Source organism: Panthera tigris, chromosome D4 (genome assembly GCF_018350195.1).
Source record: "Panthera tigris isolate Pti1 chromosome D4, P.tigris_Pti1_mat1.1, whole genome shotgun sequence".
Taxonomy (NCBI): Eukaryota; Metazoa; Chordata; class Mammalia; order Carnivora; family Felidae; genus Panthera; species Panthera tigris.
Window position 1 is genome coordinate 42,119,342 of NC_056672.1, and position 21,993 is coordinate 42,141,334.

A 21,993-nucleotide genomic window follows, 5' to 3' on the forward strand; every position below is an offset into this window, starting at 1 on the left:
CTGGAAAGAAGCATCTAGAAGCCAAGGAACACCAAAGATTGCTGGCTGTCACCAGATGTAGATGGAGGGCACAGAACAGATTCTTCCTCACAGCCCTCAGAAGGAAGCAACCCCTCAGACTCCTTGCATTGGGAGTCTGAGCCTCTACAACTGTGAGAGAGTGGATTTCTGTTGTTTCAAGCTGCCCAGTTTGTGGTGATTTGTTACAGCAGCCCTAGCAAACTGATAAAGGCCCCAAATCTCTAGCCAAACTGCTTAATAATTGTGTCTCAATTTCTTTTCTTGCAGAAGTAAAAATAACCTGCCATTTGTGATGATGCAATGGGCTTCTAAAGGGAAAAACTTTTATGTTTGGCTGTCTGAGCCTCCAGGCCTGAGAAGAATTCTTGAGACTCCCACCCACTCCCAGTACAGCTGGCAGGACACCAGCACTCAAACTGGAGCATCGCTAGGACCTGGAGAGCTGGTGAAATCAAATTGCAGGACCCTACCCCAGAATTGTTCAACTAGTCGGAGGTAGGGCATCGATAATTTGCTAATCTAACAAATTCTTGGGTGATTCTGATGCTGCTGGTCTAGGGGCTACATTTTGAGCACTATGGGATTGGATACTTAGGGAAGATCTATGGGGTAAATGTAATGAAGTCAGCCTGACAAGAACTCTTGAAAGGGTGGGGGCTTTGTGCCATGTGCAGATAAACTGTAGGTTGTGTTACCATAAATAGGCGCCAACCACCTGCCCTTCCCTCATGCCTTACCCCTAAAAGTCTTGTAATATCTCATTGGTTATCTTCATTCTCAGTGAAGATATCCTGAGATTCTCTGAGTGATAAGATTCGAGACCAATTGAAAGTTAATTTCAGGACCTTTGTCTTAAGTTCATGAAGCCTTTTCTCCAGGATGAATCCGTTCCTTGGGTTCATAACATGTGTCAACCTGAAAGAAGAAGTAGACCAAAGCAAGCTCAAAACTGTCAAAAAGATGAATTATTTGGGCATAGCAGAGGAATTACAATTGGCAACACGTAGGCTGTAGCAAGCTACGGGCAAGTCCGTGGAGGGTTTGGGATAGGCTGTGTTTATGGGCAGGGAATGTAAAGAGGGGTGAGTTTAGTTACGCTGTTAAAATAGAAAACAAATGGAGACGAGTTATGAAAACTCTCCAACCAGACAAAACCACTCTAGTCATAGAAATAAAAGTTCAGTTTAGCCTATTTTGTGAGACCAGCGCACCCTGGGTGATTTCTTATTCATGCCTCTGGAAACCATAAGCACAACTTCCCAAGGTTGATACTGGCAACCCCTCCCCCGACCCCTGACTAACTTCCTACCATTTAAGAACATTCCAACATTATCAGCTTCTGTAAATCAGACATTTATAGGAAATCAGTCTCTCAGTCCTTAAATTTTGTTTCCCCAAGGACACATGGATGAGATTTTCAATTTTATATCCTCTGTTTCCATTTTAGATTGAAATTCTTTCACACATATTTTCCTTACTATTGTGTAATTAATCATACACTTACCAGTTTTCATGTGCCAGTCACTGAGCAACCTTCTTGTTGATTTGTGTCCGCGCCCCGACCCCCCATCATGTTTAGCTGGGCTTAGGAAACGAGGCCATCACTGTTCCTCAGAAACCCCTTAAATTTCTTTTAAGTCTTATTGAATCTCCCAAAACTTCTCCACCTACTCATCATTCATTCATTCATTCATTCACTCATGAAATGCCCTGTGGAGCACCTCCTATAACGCTAGACTTTCAGTAGTATGCTGGACATGCAGTGGTGCACAAACCCCAACAGAGCATGCCCTTATGGGGTTTGCAGAGTAGTGTGGGAAGGGAGGAGAAAGACATAAAAATCACATAAATACATGTAAAATCACAGCTATATTAAGTGCATCAAAGGACAGTGGTACTTAGTTCTAAAGGACTCTAATAGTGAGATTTGGGCATGCTGGGGAGCCCAGGGAAGCCATTTGAATGGATTAGCCAGGTGTAAAGCAAAAGACAACTATTCCAGGGACAGAGCACAGTGAATGCAGAGTCCTGGTCAGAGGCAGGAACAGACAAGGGGGTTGAGCACAGAGAATAAGGGCATCATGGGTGCCCAGCCTGGAGAAATGGGGAAGAAGCCAGATGGTGTAAGACCCTCAATGCTATATGGTCACAGTCTGAGGATATGGGCCACCAGGCACCTCCCTTGCTTCCACTGACTGCTTTCACCTGTGGCCAGAACTTGCTCTCCTCATTGATCATGGCTTCACCCCTGCACACCTTCCCACCACTACTCTGTCCAGGTGGGGAGACATTCCTCCTCTTTTACCAGGTGACCTCTCCATTTGGCCTTTCTTCCCATCCTTTCTGCATCCTTCAGTGACTGAGCTCAGTGAGTTTTTAAATCTTCATATGACTCATCTGCCATTTAACTGGATCCTTCCTTTCTTTCTTGAACATGTCTGGGTCTCCCTGGCTCAAAAAAAAAAAAAAAAAAAAAGAAAAGAAAAGAAAAAAGAGCTAATCAGATCCCTTACTATATCCCCTGACCTAATGACAGATTCTCTCTTCATCTTAAGACTTCTCATTTTGTGGGTTTGTGTGTGGAGCGGGGGGTGGGGGTGTACAATGGGGACATTTGTCTTTGTTCCTTCCACTTCCTCTCCATAGTCAGTTCTGCCTTGATAGAGCAAAGAGTTTCCTTATTATTACACGTGTTCAGTGGTCTGATGCTTGTGGGGCTGTGGTGAGATTTCCTTCCCCCTGTAATTCACCTTCAAAGTTAAGGACATCTTAAAAATTGGCATCAGGGGTGCCTGGGTGGCTCAGTCGGTTAAGTGTCCGACTTCGGCTCAGGTCATGATCTCACGGTCCATGAGTTCGAGCCCCAAGTCAGGCTCTGTGCTGACCGCTCAGAGCCTGGAGCCTGCTTCGGATTCTATGTCTCCCTCTCTCTCTGACCCTCCCCCGTTCATGCTCTGTCTCTCTCTGTCTCAAAAATAAATAAACATTAAAAAAATTTAAAAAAAATTGGCATCAAAAGTTCTCTCCAACAACTCAACTCTATCTACAGGAAACTAAAAACATTTTCAAAATATTTGTTCTTAGGAATCCCCTATTTGGCAAACTTCCTGTGACTAGATCTTGAAAGAAAATTGGTATTCTTGAGATGGTGGTGTTTTATTGTTAAATGTTTGAAATGATATTTTATTTTATTTTTTTTTAAAACTTTTAATGTTTATTTTTGAAAGAGAGAAAGAGACAGAGCATGAGTGGGGGAGGGCCAGAGAGAGGGGGAGACACAGAATCTGAAGCAGGCTCCAGGCTCTGAGCTGTCTCCCCAGAGCCCGATGTGGGGCTCAAAGCCACGAACTGTGAGATCATGACCTGAGCTGAAGTCGGACACTTAACCGACTGAACCACTCAGGTGCCCCCTGAAATGCTATTTTAAAATAGTTCTTTATATCTGACCTGTCACTGAAGTCAAGGTTAAGTGTGTGGACCAGGGATAATACAAGTTGTGCACATTTAATAAAAGTGCCAAAAGTTTTTTTTTTAATGTTTATTTATTTTTGAGACAGAGAGAGATAGAGCATGAATGGGGGAGGGTCAGAGAGAGAGGGAGACACAGAATCCGAAGCAGGCTCCAGGCTCTGAGCTGTCAGCCCAGAGCCCGACGCGGGGCTTGAACTCACGGACCGTGAGATCATGACCTGAGCCGAAGTCGGACGCTTAACCAACTGAGCCACCCAGGCGCCCCCAAAAAGTTTTTTAAAAGATGTTTTATCTATTTTGAGAGGGAGAGAGAGAGTGCACACACATGGATGAGTGGGATGGGCTGAGATAGAGGGAGAGAGAGAATCCCAAGCAGGCTCAGTGCTGTTAGCACAGAGCCCGATGTGAGGCTCAATCTCACAAACCACAAGATCATGACTTGAGCTGGAATCAAGAGTCAGACGCTCCAGCAACTGAGCCACTCATGCACCCCATCACCAATAAGTTTTTAAAAGGCAAAAAAAAAAAAGTTCCAAAGATAAATGATTTATTTAAATATGTAAATTATCTATCTTTTTAAGTGCATTTTTGTCTTATTAAATATAAGTAAAATATAGTAAAATAGAATAAATTAAATTTCTTTTTCATGTGTAAAGCTGATGCTGACAGAATTTTGGAAGGTTTACTCTGACAGCTTCATATTGTTGACAGGTGTTTGCTGAACTAAATTATCTCTCCTTTCTCACCTGGACTTTTCTGTCACCAAGAGAATGCGTCCTTGAGATGACAGAGTAGGATGCATACGGTGACTAAGAAGTAGCTTTTCTCTGCATGGCTAACTAGCTACTAAAATAGAATGTGGCCTCTTTAACACAATGCTTTAACAGGCTGACTACCCAGATTCCATGTTCAGGGTTCACAGCATGCCTTCAGATCTTCTAATGATAATATCTATCCAGGAATAGAAAAAAAAAAATAAGCCAGTGGTAACGATGCCCTACAATTTACAGTTAATTAAAGTTGTTTTCATTTCAGGAGTGGGCATTGCTGTCTCAGAGTCCAGTTGCTTGGCATTTACCAGCATTTAGCTGCCAATTCCCAGGGGCTTGGGAGGTTCCGGCCCTGGCAGCCTGACACATACTGTCAAATAAACAAAAGTCTGATTTGTAAATCAGAATGTCAATGTCTTACAGGGAGAGCTGACACTTAAGGACTATATTCCTTGTCACACAATCTGCCCACTCTCTCATCTGAGAAGGAAGCCTAATGCACAGCTTAGCAGGACTTGTGGTTTAATTGCTATGTTTGAGTTGCTAGATCTGAACAAGAAATGGGAATGGGATTAGAATGTTATTGTAGGGGTTGGGAGCGTGGAGGGGATAGGTCACTCAGAGTTTGTTGACTGCGAGTAACAGAGAGTCATAGTGGCTGAATTAGCAAAGGGGCATTTATGGGACGGTCATAGGGACTCTCAGAATTCACAGGAACCTGGAGGTACAGGCTTGGATACAGCAGGGGAGCAGCAACGATAACCTCTGGACGGTGTGCACAGTTGGAAGGAAGGTTAGCCAGTTCCAGGCTTCCTGGCCCTCTGCTGGATCTAGTTTAAAAAAATTCATCAGGCTTTTAAAATTTCAATTTGCCCATATCTAGTGGGTGGTTATACTATTTGCTAAGAGTTGTGAAAATAAAGATAAGACCCTGCATTCAAAGACTAGAGGATCTTATATATCAATAGCTGCAACACACGTTAGATCAAGTTCGTGCAGAGGTGCGCCATCAGGGCTTTGGGACTCCCCCAGCAAAGAGAGGACATGCGGTCAGAAGGTTGGGGAAACACCTCAAAGGAAAGGCACTGGAGATGGGCATTGGAGCTGGCAGGATTTTTCTAGAGGAGTTGGAAGCATTTCCAACTGGGATACAAATAACAAGGGGGGGGCGCCTGAGTGGCTCAGTCGGTTAAGTGTCCGACTTCAGCTCAGGTCACAATCTCGCGGTCCGTTGAGTTCGAGCCCCGCATCGGGCTCTGTGCTGACTGCTAGGAGCCTGGAACCTGTTTCAGATTCTGTGTCTCCCTCTCTCTCTGACCCTCCCCCATTCATGCTCTGTCTCTCTCTGTCTCAAAAATAAATAAATGTTAAAAAAAAATTAAAAAAAAAACCCAAATAACAAGAGGGGCCCCGGATGTAGGAGCTGGATGTGAGCCACCCACCTGGTTAAGTCCCCTCCTCCTTTTCCTGAGACTGGGTTACCAGGGTTCAGCCAAATGAAGAAGTGTTCGCAGGGAGAAGTGTCTGTAGTGCTTTGAATGGAAGAGGACTAGGTGGAGGAGAAAAAGAAGGGGGATGAATGGGGGGAAGACCTATGCATTCCATGTCCAAGAGACAAAAAAGTGTGCTTCTCTCTGTACATCCGTTGTACGGTGGGTATAGGTGACAAACCTGGAAGCAAGGAAAGGGAGGTGCCTCCCTTGATTTCCCATCTCTAGGAAAGGGCTTGTTAGTCCCATCCATGCTGAGTGGGGGCTCAATGCTACTGGCAGCATCTGAAGGCCCCAAATCTTATGTTAAGAGCAATTCACACCAGGACAACCGTCTGGGTCCTGCACAATCTGTGATTTAATGCAGGGCTGTTGGTGAGGGCTCTTGAGCATCAGACCCAATGTAGCAAGGATACAGCATCAGTGACAGTGATAAATTGTTCCACTTTTAATTCCCATCTGTATGTATTAACACTGACTGGAGGCTTCTGCCCTGAATTAAGGCTAGAGGCTGGAGTAGAAGAAGTTAACGATGAGGGAGTCACTCCCTTTCATTGCTTCTGTTTTCTCATCTGTAAAATAAAATGTCAGGGTTTAATGCCTTTGTTTTGCTATGTTTCTTGCACTCAGTGAGCTTCCACATAAATTCAGGAACAGTTTGCCCTTGAGTGGGCCAGAGGAAAGGGATCCAGGGCTGAAGGGCAGAAAGATGAGAGCTTCGGCTTATCCCCTGCCACCTTGGAACGAGGGGCCCTCTGAAAGGTGCCAGGGATGCAGCAGCTCTGTGCAAACTAGAGGTCCGGTATTTGCCAGAAGCTTTGGCATAATGTAGGGAGAAGTAGTGCATGAATGATGTGATGGAATTATTGCTGACCATGAATTTCCTGTCCAATTAGTGAGGTGCTGCTGTGTGGGGGTTTCATTTAATTGGACCTCTCCTGAGCCATCTAGGTTTATTTACCATTTTACATTGATTTGATCTCAGGGGAGGAGAGGGCAGCATGTTGAATTACAACAACCTTTTATGAAACAAAGTTCTTCCTCATTGACCTTTGATTCCCCTTTCCCTGCATTATGCCTCTGCATTTCTCTGTGAAGCCTGTGCTGCAGCTTCTTTGCAACCAAAGAGGGCACTCATGGTTGACATTTTCCAATGTCTGGTGCATTCATGCCTCTGCATTCAGGTCCCAGTAAATGTCTAAAAGGGCTTTCTGAATTACTGGTCTGGAAGCTCCTTGGGGTTCAAGATGCAGTTGGTATGTATCTTAGCATCTCACCCTACCATCCCCCCATACCTCCTACCCTGCTGCCTGCTAGAAGGGGGACCTCAACAAACCTCTTTGAAAGGTAACATCTCAAAAGTCTTTATACGTATGCACGGTGGCTTCGATAGAAATAGTGGATTTACATGAGACCCAGGGGATACTTGGCAGAATTGACCATGCTTCCAATTTCTGCCAAGGTAGTTCCTTTGAAATATAGGTGCTCAAAGTTGGTAGATGAAGAACCAGGGAAAGAGAGAGACTTGTTTTCATTTAATTTGTGTTTCCGGCAAGTGTTTGAAGTCCTGAGGAGATTCATCAGGTCCTCATTTCACACCTGTCATGGTTAAAGACCAGAGCTCATGGACCCCAGGTCGACCTCTTTGTTCTTTGGAGATTAGTTGCTCTCTCTCTCTTAACAGCTTCACTAAGGCCCATCCTTCTTTGCAAATGTTTTATGTTCAGATCTGGGAGCAGGCAGGTAAAATAAACCATAGAATACTTTTTGTTATACAAGTGATGAGAAATCATTTAAAAACTTGAGAGAAGAGAGAAAAAAGTTAATTCCTAGTCTCCCTACTCTAGCCCCCTGGTTTTCAAAGTGTGGCCACCAGAGCAGAGCATCACCTGGGAACTTGTTAGAAATGGGCCCCACTCTTGGGCCCCAACCAGAACTAGTGAATGGAAAACTGGGAATGTGGGAATTTTTTGCTTTAACAAGTCCTCTAGGGGATTCTGATGCATGCTAAAGTTTGAAAACTGCTCCACCAGCCCAACCATTATTAGCATTTTATGCATTCTTTTCATGAGTGCGTGCGTGTGTGCGTGCGTGTGCAGGCTTCACTAAACTGTTAGAGTACAAAAGCAGTCATTGTAACACTAGCCCCCAAAGCTCTCTTATCTAAAGCCCCACCTCCATTTGCAGTAAGTACAAACTATTGTGGAATTTCCTAATGTCAAGAATCTGGGAATCCCCATGGTGGGCCTTAGAGGTGTGAGTCATTGTGCTACATCATGGTGCCTCAGTCAAGTCTTGTTAAAGGTTGTCCTGAACTTTGGTGGATTAGTAGCCCCACCTATTTCTTGGCAGGACTGTTGTTTTTCCCTGTCTGATTCCTGAGACACAGATTGTCCCTTGCCCTGACATTCCATTACAATTTCCTAGAGATCACCAGAGCTTACTCTGTAGCCTCTTTAGCTGGTAAGAAATCTGCAGGTTACGAGGCCAGGGTATGTATGGTCAGTGTGTGGAGCCACCATTCCCTATGATCATGAGGTCTGGGGATTGAGTCTGCTCATTGCTTCAGTGAGACTGTAAAAAAGAGAATATACGTACCCAAACTTCAGTGAGGCTTTTTGCAGGAATGAAACAGGCAACTTAACTTCACACACCTTTGATGACAAAAAATAAAATACACATGGGCCAGGGAGTCTATGTTAGTAGGTAGCAGAGGTCATGGAGGCAACAAAAGAAATTCCTAGAACTCCTTTGCTGCCACGTATTTCCTTATTCATCCATTTACCTTGCTTTCTGTCGCTCTGCCTTCTCTTACAAATTTGGTCCCCATGTGGGGACAGTGTTCAAGTTCTTTTCTATGGGCTTCTCAGTCCAAGACAAATCAGGGTAAATGGCTAATCACCAGAAGACAGAAACCATGGTAGTGCTGCTGTGCTACAAATTAACCTAATTCCATCAGTATTTGGCTTTAGCCCAGCCATACATACTTTGTTATGTATGTAATATTTGCACAGTTTAGTATTATGCTTTTTCATGTGTAATGCTCAGGTTGAAAATCCTAAAACCACTATCATAAGTGAATACCAAATTCACATTTGGACTTTTCTGTCTATAATCACAGGATTAAAATGCTATTACTGGAGTAATAGTCCATTTCAATTCTATTTACCTGACCAGCTTTAAGGCTTTAAATGTTTTTTTTTCTTCTCCTTCTTCTTCAAGCGTTATCAGACCAAAAAAAAAAAAAAAAAAGAAAAAAAGAAAAAAAGAAAAAAAAAAATCGTTTTGTTGGCTTTCCGCAACGTTTTGGAGGCTTAAGGGATATTGGAGTATTGAAACCAGGAACCAGGGCAGAGAAATGTGTTCTGTGACCAACCAAGCGGGCTCAAGGCAGAGAAGGAGCAATGACTTATTAATTACCCCAGATAGAACACCTCCTTTCCAGGAGGCAGAGAGGCTCAAAGGGCAGATGGGCCAGCTTCAGGCAGCGCCGCTGCGGCTACCTGGAAGCCCAGCAAGTCACCTGAGTCGCGCCCGTGCCTGGGCTGCCAAGCTGCAGCGACTGGTCCGCAGTGTGCAGGGCCACGAACCCCACTCCCGCGTTGGGAGAACGCCCACGGCCCTTTAAGCACGCAGCCTGCTCGCGGCTGCCCTGGAGCCGGATCTCCGCGGTAGGCGCACAGGTAGCGCGGGCCGCAGCACCTGCCCCGCCAGCCCCGCGCCCGGGGCGGGGCTTCCCGCTTTCCCTTTAAGAGGCCGCAGCACCCGCCCCTGACGTCAGGGTGTCTCTCCGCACGAGCCCGCGTCCCGCGCCGTTCCGCGCCCCCGCGCCCACAGCCCCGGCGGCGGCACGACGAGCGGCCGCCTGGCGAGCGCGCCGCCCCGCTCGGCCCTCCGGTCCCGCTCCGCCGCCGTCTCTTTCCGCACCAGCACCGCAGCGCCCGCGCGTCCTCCCGCACCATGTCGGTGGCCGGGCTCAAGAAGCAATTCCACAAAGCCACTCAGGTAAGGCGCGTGACAGGTGCGCCCGGGGTGGTCCCGGACGGAGCCGCGAGGGGCGCGCTCGGCGCCTGCAGCCAGCGGGGAGCGCGGGGTCCCCGGCCTGTGCCCAGCCCGCCCCGGCCGCCCTCCGCATCGCCCGCCCAGCCCGCCGCGGCAGCGTCCCGGGGCTGGGAGCCCGCCCTCCGTCCTCCACCCCCGGCTAGGTGCGGCGCTGCGGGCGCCCGCGAGTCCCCGGCGTCCCGCCTCGTCGCCCCGCGCGCCGCCCCCGCACCGCCCCGCGCCGGAGCGTCTGGGAGGGGACCGCGGCTGCACCGTCGCCCGGGTGTGCAGGTGCCCCAGCGGCGCGGCGGGAGATTATGTAAAGTCGTCTCTTACCCGGTGACCTTGCGGTGTTGGTGCCCCCAGCTGTCCCGGGAAGTGCTGGCACGAGCGGTGGCCCGCACCGGGGGTGACTGCGGTGATGTCCGCCGTCTGCGCTCCTCCACTGTGCTTTCTGAATCTCTCCTTCCATGTTGTCCCCAGGCGCCAGAGCAATAGGAGGATGAGGCTTCCTTCAGGGAAGCTCATGCATTAACTTTTCCCTGGAGAACTCGGTGGTGAAACTCCTTTGAGGCCGAGGCTTGACCAGCAGTTTGTGTCTTTAAACATTTCCCGTGGGTTTTGTAGCCTTAACATAACCAAATCATCATACATGTCTAAGTATTATTTTCAGTGAAGCTTTTACATCTTGAATGTGCCCGTATTTCTCTGTGGGGTTAATAAGCTGTGATTACAACTTATTTAATTCAGGTTCTAATACTTTAAGTCTCCTTGGGCTCTGTTGAAGAATTTTACATAGGGAAAGATAGGTGAATACTTACAATGTGACCTATTTCTTATGTAATGAGGGTGGTTACTTTTTTTTTTTTTTTATCCTTCTGAAACAGTTCTAGCTTAAGGGATTTTTAGCTAAGGATTTTGTTGGTTTCTTCAAATGTTTCTCATAATTTAGCCTTAAATATTTTTTATAGATTAGCCTTGATTAATACTGAGTTTTCTCAATAATTTCTCAGAAGTAGTGAGGTTTTTCCTAGGCTACCACAGTAACAATCCTATTTTAAACCACATCCAAAAGAGGTGAGGGTTGTGCTTTACAGAATCTTGGTTAAGGTAAGGGGACAGATGCAGCACGACATTCCTCTCCTGTACGTCCACATGCTATGTCAATCACTATCCGCTTGCCTTTGTAAAATCAGTTTTTTTAATTTAAATTTTCTTAATGTTTGTTTATTTTATAGAGAGAGGGAGTCAGAGCAGGAGCGGGGGAGGGGCAGAGAGAGAGGGGGACACAGAATCCCAAGCAGGCTCCAGGCTCCGAGCTGTTAGCCCAGAGCCCAATGAGGGACTTGAACTCACAAACAGGGAGATCATGACCTGAGTTGCAGTGAGACACTTAACTGACTGAGCCACCCAGGCGCCCTGCCTTTTTAGAATCAGTTTTATCTGTCAGTTTGGAAAATTGAGAAAACTAAGATGATTTCAGTACAAATACCCATTAATGTTATTGTTTTTGCTTTTCAAATTGGATCTTTCTGAGTCATCTCTGACAGAATGTAAATATATTTATTGGTGTAATATGGAGGGTTTCTAATAACTTCATACTTCAGGTTCCTTCAGGTTTACAGACCAGCACAGGTGCTACCATAAATTCTTAGGACTTCTTTGAAGTCACTAACCTTTTTAATTTCAGGTATTTGTTACTTCTGTAAAGCGGACCTCAGCACTGGATTTACCAACACCGCATCCCTTCTTCACTTTGATTCTGAGGACTTCTGCTGCAAATCTTGGAGCCTTAAAAGGCAATTAGGCTAAGGCTTGACCCCCACCTCTGCTGTTAGTGATCTTGAGCAAGTTATTTAACATTTGAATGTGTCTTTGCTAAATGGGGTTAAGTATCCACTTCCTAGAATTGATGGGAGTGCAGATGAGTTTTTAGAACACACATAATAAGTGTTCAATAAATGCTGTTAACATTAAAGATAATTTCACCAGTGTAAGATTCTGTCCTTTGTATTAGTAATAATGACACTTGAGGAAACGATGGAAGCTAGACTTTTTGGTTTTGTTACCTTAACAAAAAAACGATCAGATTGCTTCATTTCAGCCAAATACTGAAGTTATATGTAACACGGAAGTTCAGAATAAAAAACTAGAATTGTATGATGTGAAAGACTTCTAGATTGTTGGAGGAGGTTTGCTTGTGACAAGAGTAGTATTCATCACACCTGATTCAGATGCAGAGTCACTGAGTCTTTTTTTTTTTTTTTTTACTGAAAAGCCATTCATTTTAGAGGTGAGACAACACACGATATCTTATCCATAACTTAATGGAGCACAGTCCTAGCCCCTGGCAAAGGTTACTCTTCTTGTGTACGTGTGTATATTTGAAGGGTGTGTAAAGCCAGTGGTAGTGTTTGCGTGTGACAAAGATACTAGGGGAAATAGCCACGTCCTACTTTTTAAGCCATTTTTCCATACCCAGCTCCGTGAACCTGATCTTACCTACAAAGTAAGCTTTACACCTAGAATTATTGCCTTTCGAGAATAGATATGCTAGATTATACGGCCAATGTTGCCTTTTTTTTTTTTTTTTTAAATGTTTGCTTATTTTTGAGAGAGAGTGTGAGTAGGAGAGGGGCAAGAGAGAGAGGGAGACACAGAATCCAAAGCAGGCTCCAGGTTCTGAGCTGTCAGCACAGAGCCCAGCGAGCCTGAACTGGGGCTACAACTCAGGAAGGGGATGATCAGGACTTGAGCTGAAGTTGGACACAGCTGACTGAGCCACCCAGGCGCCCATGTGTGGCCAGTATTCTTAAGTGGAGGGCCCCTCTTCAGGCAAACGTTTCTCTTGTTTCTGTGAAATTGAGTTTTTTGCTTTTTCAGTGCAGGATATTTGTATTAATAAAGCAGTATGCCTTTAAAGTTTGCCCACTGATTTGAAATCTCTGAATAGAAGTGTCAAGACTGTTCTCTTGATTTAGAACTGATTATTTCTACCTTGTTGCCTACAGTTATTTTTAATATCTCTGATATTTGGAGGTGAAAAAATGTTTTGCTAAAGACAATTTAATGAGTGGGAAAGACTTTCAGGTTGAGAATATATTAACAGCAAAAATTGATCATATTTTTACTTTAATATGCTTTATTACTTTATTGCTTGTAGATAAAATTTATGATACAATTAGAAAAAATAAGGTACTCTTTGTTACTGTAAAATAGGGCAAATGAGCATGTATTCTACTTTTAGTGAGTTTTACTCATATTGAGATTTCATTTTAGCAAGATTAATGTCAATTTTTTTCACTTGTTGGTTTAAACTGGCAGCATATTAGGTAAAAATAGCTGTCTGCTTCCAGTTAACATGCTGTTATTATAAATTCTACACTTATTTATTTATTTATTTTTTTTACTTTATCAAGCATTTGTTGTGGATGTACCTTGCTTTGTAGAAACAGGTGTAAGTTTGTTACAGAGTAAAATTTATTAGGTCATTGTATTTGTTTTGGCATTTGTGCAGAACTAAGTATCAAACTGAGTGTCTTAAACAACAGAAATTTATTGTCACACACTTCTGGAGTCTTGATGAAGGGGACAGTGAGGGCATACTCCTCTGAAGGCCTTAGGCAAGAGTCTGTTCAGGCCTCTTTCCCACATTCTAGTAGTTTGTTGGCAATCTTTGGCTTTTCTTGGTTTGTTTGCACATCACCCTGATTTCTGTCTTCATGTTAGCATGGTTTTTTCCTATCTGTGTCCAAATGTCCCCTTTCTCTAAGGACACCAGTCATATTGAATTGGAGACCCACCCTACAACAGTATGACCTCATTTTAGCTTAAGTAGTTACATCTGCAGTGACTATTTCTGAAATAAGGTCACATTCTGAGGTACTGGGGATTAGGATTTCAACATAAGTTTTTGGAGGGGGCACATAACCCATAACAGCTATTATTTGCGTGAAAGGATTCACCACATTGTTCTCCTAAATACTGCATTTGATTTAGCATTAAAAAGACAATTAAGTCTATAAATAACACCTTTATATTGCATTGAATGAGATATGCTTTCTTCTTTTCAATAAATTTGGTTAGGATATATACCTACTATAGACTACATCTTTTTTTTTAATGATAGAAACTAATATTTGGTTAGGCTGTATGTTATGATATAATCTGGTGCATGATTATTGTCCCACTCAGATTCATCAACTGGAAAATTTTAATTACACTGGTATTTTATGCCTTTCCGTTTAACTAATTTCTTCATGCTTTCATCATATTTAAAGTGCTGTATTTTATATAGATGTTTTGCTTGGGAGAATGTTGCATAAATCTGTTTATGCATTTATTGATTTGGTGAGACTTCAAACTTGTTAAGGTATTTAATGAAATATATAATTGGTTATAACTTTGAGTGAGGTTCTCAGTTCCTTAAATGCTTGCTTTAAAGCAGTAAAATCTCTGCTGCCTTCAAAATCTCGAGTATAACTTTTTTGTTCACATAGGGTTTCTATACATGCACTCTTTGTCAGGTTCTTACCTGGGGTCAATAAGAGGCTGGAAGGACTATATATTTTCTAAAATTATATGCCACATTTTATATGTGCATTTTTCTGAGGGAGAGGTTTTTAGCCTATCATAATCTTTTTCATTAGCTTTTTTTTTTTTTTTTTTTTATTTAAAGTAGGCTTCATGCTCAGTGCAGAGCCCAACATGGGGCCCAACATGAGGGTTTGAACTCAAGACCCTGAGATCAAGTCCTGAGCTGAGATCAAGAGTTCCATGATTAACAGACCGAGCCACTCATCATCAGCTTTTTTTTTTATCATCAGCTTTTTTTTTTTTTTATGTTTATTTTTGAGAGAGAGAGGAGGGGGGAAGGGCCATGAGGGTGGACAGAGGATCCGAAGTGGGCTCTGTGCTGACAGCAGAAAGCCCAATGCAGGGTGTGAACTCAGAACCATGAGATCATGACCTTAGATGAAGCTGATTGCTTAGCTGACTGAGCCGCTCAGGTGCCCCTTATCATCAGCTTCTTAGAGGAATTCCTAATCCCAATCCTGTTCCCTTCCCCCAAAGTAAAAATGCATTATAACAAATTGATCATGTCATCAGGAGAGAATGGGGTGGTTCTTACAATAACAATCACTTGCATCAATTTATTACTGGGCTTTAGAATATCTGCTCAAAATGAAACTATCTCTAAACTACTTGTAGGGGCAATCAAATATAAAAAGCCTTTCCAAAGGTGTCAGAATTGAATGAGATAATGTCTGTGAGAGTGCTACGCTTGCATAATAAGATAACTTGAACCATGCAAAAAATAAAAAAAAACAAAAAACAGTAGGTTGTCAATGAGCCCTGACTTACTGATACACTTGGCAAATGGACCTGTGGAGGAGTTTGAAATGAAAGTGGCTGCTGAAAATAATTTCCCTTGAGACTGAGATTCTCTTTGATCAAGTTTTTTGTTGTTGTTGACACAGTGACATTTTTTGGCAAGGTTTTTCCCCCACAGTGATTCTTTAATGTTTTAAATTGAGTTTATATGAACTTTGGTTTCTATTTGGAAAATTTTGAAGTATGTATCTCCCAAATTAACTATAAATACCCTTGAAAATGCATCAAGACTTGGTGGGGGGAAATGGTGAGTGTTTTGAGGAGAAATGTCATTGCGGGAGAGAGAGAGAGACTTAGTATTGGGGCATGATGCCGGTAGCGGGGAGGGCTTCAGCTTGCAGAGCAGAGTTCATTCTGCCAAGCCCCTTGTGCTGCTCAGATTCCCAGGCCTTCATGCAACCCTAGAGCTTTCATTAGAGTGGGCAGCTTGAGGAAGTGAGAGAGGAGGACTAGAATCATTCAAATAAGGAGAATTGGGGGAGGCAGAGTTTAAGAACAGCTCTAGGGTTTAAAGTGGTGTGGCTTTCCTTCACAAGTTAAGGCCAGATGGGCAGGATTCTATCTAGAGGGTAAGAAATCAGAGGATTTTCTTGACTTCTCTTTTTTTCCCCTTTCTGTTCATTTGATCATTTATACCTTTGTTATGTTCTGTGTGATGATGATGAGTTGAGTGTGGCACCAAGAGGGGACCCAGGAGAGGCTCAGGAAAACAAAGTTTATTAAACTCACAGGTTTGAGGGAGACAGAGACAATGCACACTCAAGGGGCCACATATGAGCAGGGCCAGGGGAGTGGGCTCAGCCAAACAGGTGGTAGCCAAGAGAGAGTACAAAGACCAGTGGGTAAGGGTCTTTATTAGGGTCAGGGTGGAGAACACAAGAAAAGGCAGAGGGTATTTCCTTGGTGCATTTGAATTTACTAGGTCATAGTCAGGGGCAGCCTGAGAAATGTAGTTGTCTTGGGGACCACCTTATCACAGTGGTGCATTTGGTTACCTGGGTGGGTTGCTCGAGCTCGTTGTATGTGAGGACGTTAAGGTGGCAGGAAACAAAATTTTACAATACAACTTTTCTCAGTTTTTTTTTTTTTTTTGGTTTAGATTTTCTTTATTGCCCTGATCCTTTTGGAGTCCAGATGTTTAAAAGTGATTTATGTGGTCTATAATAGATAATAAAGATTGAGAGCTACAGTTATACCTATTGTAATGTCATGATTGTAAGACCCTGTAAATGTTTTTGTAGAAGATCGATAAAATATTTTCAAATGCCACTAAATCATCAACTGAGTCTGATGCTTTGTGAAATAAATTTACTGTTTATGAAGATTTTACATTTAATGCAACTTCTGAATATGATGTTCTAGTTGGTTTGCTCTCACTCCCCTCTGCCCAGCCCCAGGTCAGATTCTATATGGTATGGATGACTGTGGAAAAGCTTTCTATAATTTGTGAGAACCAGCAAGCTCCTCGGAGGCTTGCTTAGATGCTCGGGTCTCTGAAGGACCACTAGGCAGGATTTTGTGGCCTCTTCTGAATAATGATAAATATAATTCAAAATAAAATATATCAAATATATTGATATATCAATAAAAAATATCAACATAATAAAAATGAAGATAAAAATAAGATATAGAAGTGTCTTTGTTATAATTCAAACTGAACTTTCCCCATAGATCTTAATTGGAGCAGTTCCATAGTGCTAAGAAATATCTCAGTATCAAAGTACAATGCTTGTTAGGCACACGTGACTAGTCTGCCTATGCTTTTTCATGTTCAGGAAATACTGTCCTCAGTGACCACTCCCATTTGGAGAAAGAAAGAATGGGAGCCATGGCAATTATTGTCCATACAATGATACCACATTCTGGGTAAGCTTTGTGAGGTCCCAACCCCTACAGAGAGGAAGTTCTATGGTTTTACCCTGGTTCTGCAATCAGGGAAGAATTATTTTGTTCTTTCTGCTGTTTGGCCCAAATCTAAAGAGGGTGACAGGGAGCGTGGCCTCTTCGGGAGCTGTATAGCTTCTTTCGTTGGCTTCCTGTTTATTTAATATTTGTTTATTTTTTTGCTTTGTTTTTTTTTACAGTTAGAGGCTTTTTTTTCCTTTAAAAAAGTTTGAGAGAGAGTGTGCATGTGCACATGTGAGTAGGGGGAGGGGAGAGGGAGAATCCCAAGCAGGCTCACGACTGTCTGCGCAGAGCTCCACGTGGGACTTGATCCTACAAACCATGAGATCATGGCCTGAGCTGAAATCAAGAGTCCCATGATTAACCATTGGACTGAGCTACCCAGGCACCCTTGCAGTTAGTGGCTTTTAACTATTCATGGCTCATGGCTGATTTGGGCAACAAAATTCCTTCAGAAACTTAGGAGATTTCCCATTTGCTAGTTACTGAAGTGGAATCTTTTTGGATTCCATTGATCCAATGGATGTTTTTTATACCTAATTTTCAACCAGTAGGTTTGGTTGTGTTCACCTGAACTTTGTAAGAGAGCCTCATGCTTTGATTTAACCAAGAAGTCTTAATCGATGTTTACTGCTCATAGCTCTTTTCATTCTTACTTCCCATCATTTGCCTCAGGGATCCAGGATGACTGGGGGTTCTTACATCTTTAACACATGGTTTTCAAGATTGCCAAAGGGAAGAGTATGTTGGAACAGGCATGGTAGATTTCTGTGGGCCAGGCCTGGAAGAAGAATGTGGTAGGCATGATGCTAAGGCTCTAAGTGACCCTCCTTCTCATATTGCCCCCTCTTCTTTGAGTGTGAGTCAACCTGTCACTATGAAAAGTTGTTCCTCCTGAAATTCCTACTCTATATGGGAAAGGGGAGATTGTATGTTTGGGGTTAATCTAATCATACAAACCCATTTAAAAGCAGAGCGTTTTCTCTGGTTGGTAGTGAAAGGGGAAGTCAGAAAGATTGGAAGCATGAGAAGGACTGGACTTGTTGCTGTTATAGATGGAGGGGCCATGTGAGAGGGAATGTACTCAGCTCTAGGAGTAGAGAGCAGTTTTTAGATGGTAGCCAGCAAGGAAACAGGGACATCAGACCCACAGTTTTAAAGAGCAGGACTTTGCCAACAACCTGAATGGAAGGGAATTCTTCCCCAGAGTCTGCAGATAGGAGCCTGGTCTAGCTGTCATCTTGATTTTGACCTTGTGAGACTCTGAGTGGAGAACCCAGTGTAGCTGGCCCAGACTTTCAGCCTGTAGAACTGTGAGCTAATAAATGGATATAGTTTTTAAGTTGCTAAGTTTATGATCATTTGTTAAGCAACAACAGAAAGTTCATAGAAAAAATAGTCACTTCTTTTTATGTTCAGTTGGCTGGAACTTATAACATAGCCAAACTGTGGAATACCTAAGTGCAAGGGAAGAAGGGGGGAGGCTGGAAAGTGTAGTCAAGCAGTGTACCCAGAGTATAGGAGTGGTGGTAAAAAGCTAAAAGTCTTTGCTGTCTGTTGTGCCTATAATACATTCATTTGTATGTGTGCTTCTGAGTGTGTGTGTATGTAAATATATACATACATACAATTTGTTGAATCAACTTTTCTTATAAGTCTTAATGTTCTCTATATATTTTTAAATACATTTTATATTTTACAGATGTTTCCCCCTATAATGTTTAGGTTTTTTGACATTTAGGTATTTTTTCCTAGTGAAACACACGTTTCCTTTTGTGGTTCCTGATCAGTTGTAAAAGGTGAGGCTGTTAACTACTTTCTGAGGAATCTTAGCTTGGCAGGCTGCTAGTACCGTGACCGCTTCATTGACCTTGGAATGGAGAGACTGTAGGACATTGAGGAGCCTTTTGAATTCTAAGTCTCTATCAAAGCATCAGGGATTTTTACTAGTGAGAGCAAAGTGGTTGACTGTTCCCCCTGCATCTGTTCCTGTGTTTGTGGAAGGCCTGTGCCAACACAGACACACTGAAATGCGCTTATTTAGTGTGGGCACATCAAACAGCTCCGTGGTAATTTGAAGTTGTTCATTAAGTTACTGAGGACTTCAGGTGCATGTGGCACATTTCGTGTTGTTTGTCTGTGTTATGTTAGTTTCATGCTCTTTGACATGATTTGCAGATCCATAGCCCTGAATGATTTTCTAATTGCAGCTGGTGGACAGTGCCAGACATTTGTTGGGAAGGATGAGGTCCGACACCTGAGATGTCCTATACGGGTGTGGTGTCAGTTGGGCAGCTTGGCTGAGGAGAGAATAGTCAGGCATGGTCCATGTCAGAGAGCTGAAGTAACTGGATGGTGAAGCATCCAGTTGGAATTGATTACAGAGCAGGTACAGCTTTCACCCTAGTGTTCAGTAAGCATTCAGTAAGCATTTACTGCTTACTGAAGTGACCCTGGTGTGCTTCTTTAGGTTGAGTGAATGTTGCATATGGTGTCTTGCTGGACATATTTATATTATTTATTAAATTGTGTAAGTGGCTACAAACCCAAACCCTTTGCTGGTTGTGACTATCCTCCATCATGTTGTAGACTGACTAATGGAAGTACTTTCTGGAAATGTTCCTCGTTAATACCATCATCAAGATTTTACTCATGGAAGGTGATAATCCTATTATCTATAGATTAGGTTCTGCTTCTTATGTTCAACCTTGCACCTCAGTTGTGTCTCTTTTCCCCTTTAAATTAAGTTTAACAAATAATTGTTTGCCATTAAGCCCTTTCCTGTTCATGTCATCTACTACTCTCTATGCCTCTTTGGTTCCTTTGAAACTCACAAATCCAAAATTTCCATTTTTCACTTTTTTTAGTCATTACCTTCACCATAAACCCAGTCCATATTTTTCAGAGAGATACTTGCAGTGCTTATTTATATCTTCTCTAAATTTCTTCATGTAGATGTGGAAACCTCCTTTTTCCTAGCTCCAACAGAAGCTGGGGAAGCTTGTCCTTATTTGTAAAATTTAAATGATCACAAAATACTCGAACAATGTGGATGTATTTCATTTCTTTACAAGCTCTTTGAGCTTTCTGTATCTCAGATGTACACATTTAAAGACTTTTGACTCCTTTTTACCATAAACCTTAAATGAAGGATGTATCTTAACCAGAAAGCTTATCATACAATCTCTCCATGAGTGCATTTGTCTGAATTTGATGATTGTGACTCGACTTTTTTGAGGCAATGAGTTTTGCTGATATCACGTGATATGTGTTGGTTTGCCTTTTATAACATCTAAATTCTTGGTGTCTGATGTCATTGTGTCTGCTAGTTGCCATGAAAGAGTAAAGTGAATTTAGGCAGTCAACTTCAGTAGGCTCCATATGGTTATGGTGGAGTAATTTGTCCCCCAGATTTGTTACTGAGTTTTATCCTCATGAGCTTTTAGGCATCTGTGTCATCTCTACGTTACTGACTCAACTTTAAAAATGAATCATTGTGTTATTTTCATAAATAAAAGTATAAGAATTATCATACAGAAATGTTTACTCTTGCTGGAGTAAATCTGTGAGCTTGAAGTTTATTCTGCTTTTGTTAAAAAAGGAGATTAACCTATAAGGTAAGTAGCACATATCCTAACAATAGTACACTGGGATGTTGTCCCTTACTAAATCAGAACGATTGAAAGAAGAATAAAGTCAATGTTCTCCTCATCGAGGGAATCAGTGTTATTAAGGTCACAAGTCTGTACCAACTGTATTCAAACATGCTCCCACCCACAATTTGACCATTGTATAAATGGCTGGCCATTTTTGGCATATCAAGGAATTTTCTGCCCATGACTGGGTATTTAATTATGTATCATAAAAGGGAAGGTCATTTGCTTAGGGCAGCACGGAGTCATGTGTTCTGTGTATAATGTTCAGAAGGGAGGCAGAGGTGTACTTTGAGAGAAGTTCTTGAAATCATTTTAGAAAATGGTGAAAGGCCATGCATCATTAAGCTATGTAGAACATGGTTGTCAGGATCCCAGGCTTAGAGGCTCAGAAATTTCAGATCTCTGTATAGTTTTCCCATTCTGAGGACCGGTAAGACCTCAACCAAGTCACTAGTCCCAGCAATTGCTAAGTTCTGCAGAGGCGGTAATATGGTCTTGGGCATGAGTTTAGGTTCTGATATTTTATTGCTGGTCTTGTTCTCCTCTGATTCATTATCTAAGTGTAGCTCGAGTGATCTTTCTAAAGAACAAATCTAATGTTGCTCCTCTGCTTAAAATTCTTCAGTGGCTCCTTTTGGCTCCTGGCATAGAGCCCTTATAAGGCCCATTAAGGATTTGGAGTGTGATCTGGCCCCTGTTTACCAATCCAGTCTCATTGTTCACAGCTCTTTCTGTGTGTGCTTAGCTTTTACAGCTTTATTCCACACAAGCTTACTTGCCTTTGAGCCTTTGAACCATACTGATTCTTTGTAGAAATCTCCCTTCCCTTTTTTCCACTTTATGCTTGACTAATCACTACTCTTGAAGGTCTCAGCTTGATATTTTCTCAGATTTCTCTTTGCCTCATTTGGTGTGGGTTAAATGCCCTTCCATGTGCAATGAATATTGCCCATTACACTTCTTTTAAGTGTAGCACTTGGCCCATTGCACTGCAGGCTCCTATTGTTTCTTTGTTGGTATCCCCCAGGTGGAAATAAAGAAGGGGACCTTGTATTTTCTGTCCTTCATTGTGTCCCCAATGCCTGTCTCATAGTGAGCATTCAACTGATACTTGTTTTCTATGTATCCGTATTTATATATATTTAAAAGGAGTTATCTTATGTGTATATTTTGAATCTGTTTATTTCTGCTTAAAAATACATGTATTTTCTTAAGATTTATTTATTATTCATTCTGAGAGAGAGG

At 42.6% G+C, this 21,993-nt stretch overlaps 1 protein-coding gene across 5 annotated transcripts in view; it reads left to right on the plus strand.

The window, feature by feature from the left end:
* The first annotated feature begins 430 nt into the window (after nucleotides 1-430).
* Nucleotides 431-21,993, plus strand: part of SH3GL2 (SH3 domain containing GRB2 like 2, endophilin A1) — a 317,554-nt gene continuing 295,991 nt past the window's right edge. For 4 of the 5 annotated variants that reach the window (XR_006210706.1, XR_006210705.1, XR_006210707.1 and 1 more), the window contains exon 1: nucleotides 9,602-9,757. Coding sequence is in view for 1 of the 5 variants with exons in the window: in XM_042964872.1 (XP_042820806.1) it covers nucleotides 9,713-9,757 (45 nt within the window). In the remaining 4 variants the exon portion in view is untranslated. Of the gene's footprint in view, nucleotides 517-9,601; nucleotides 9,758-21,993 lie in introns of those variants that run through there. The other variant, XM_042964873.1, reaches the window with a different exon arrangement.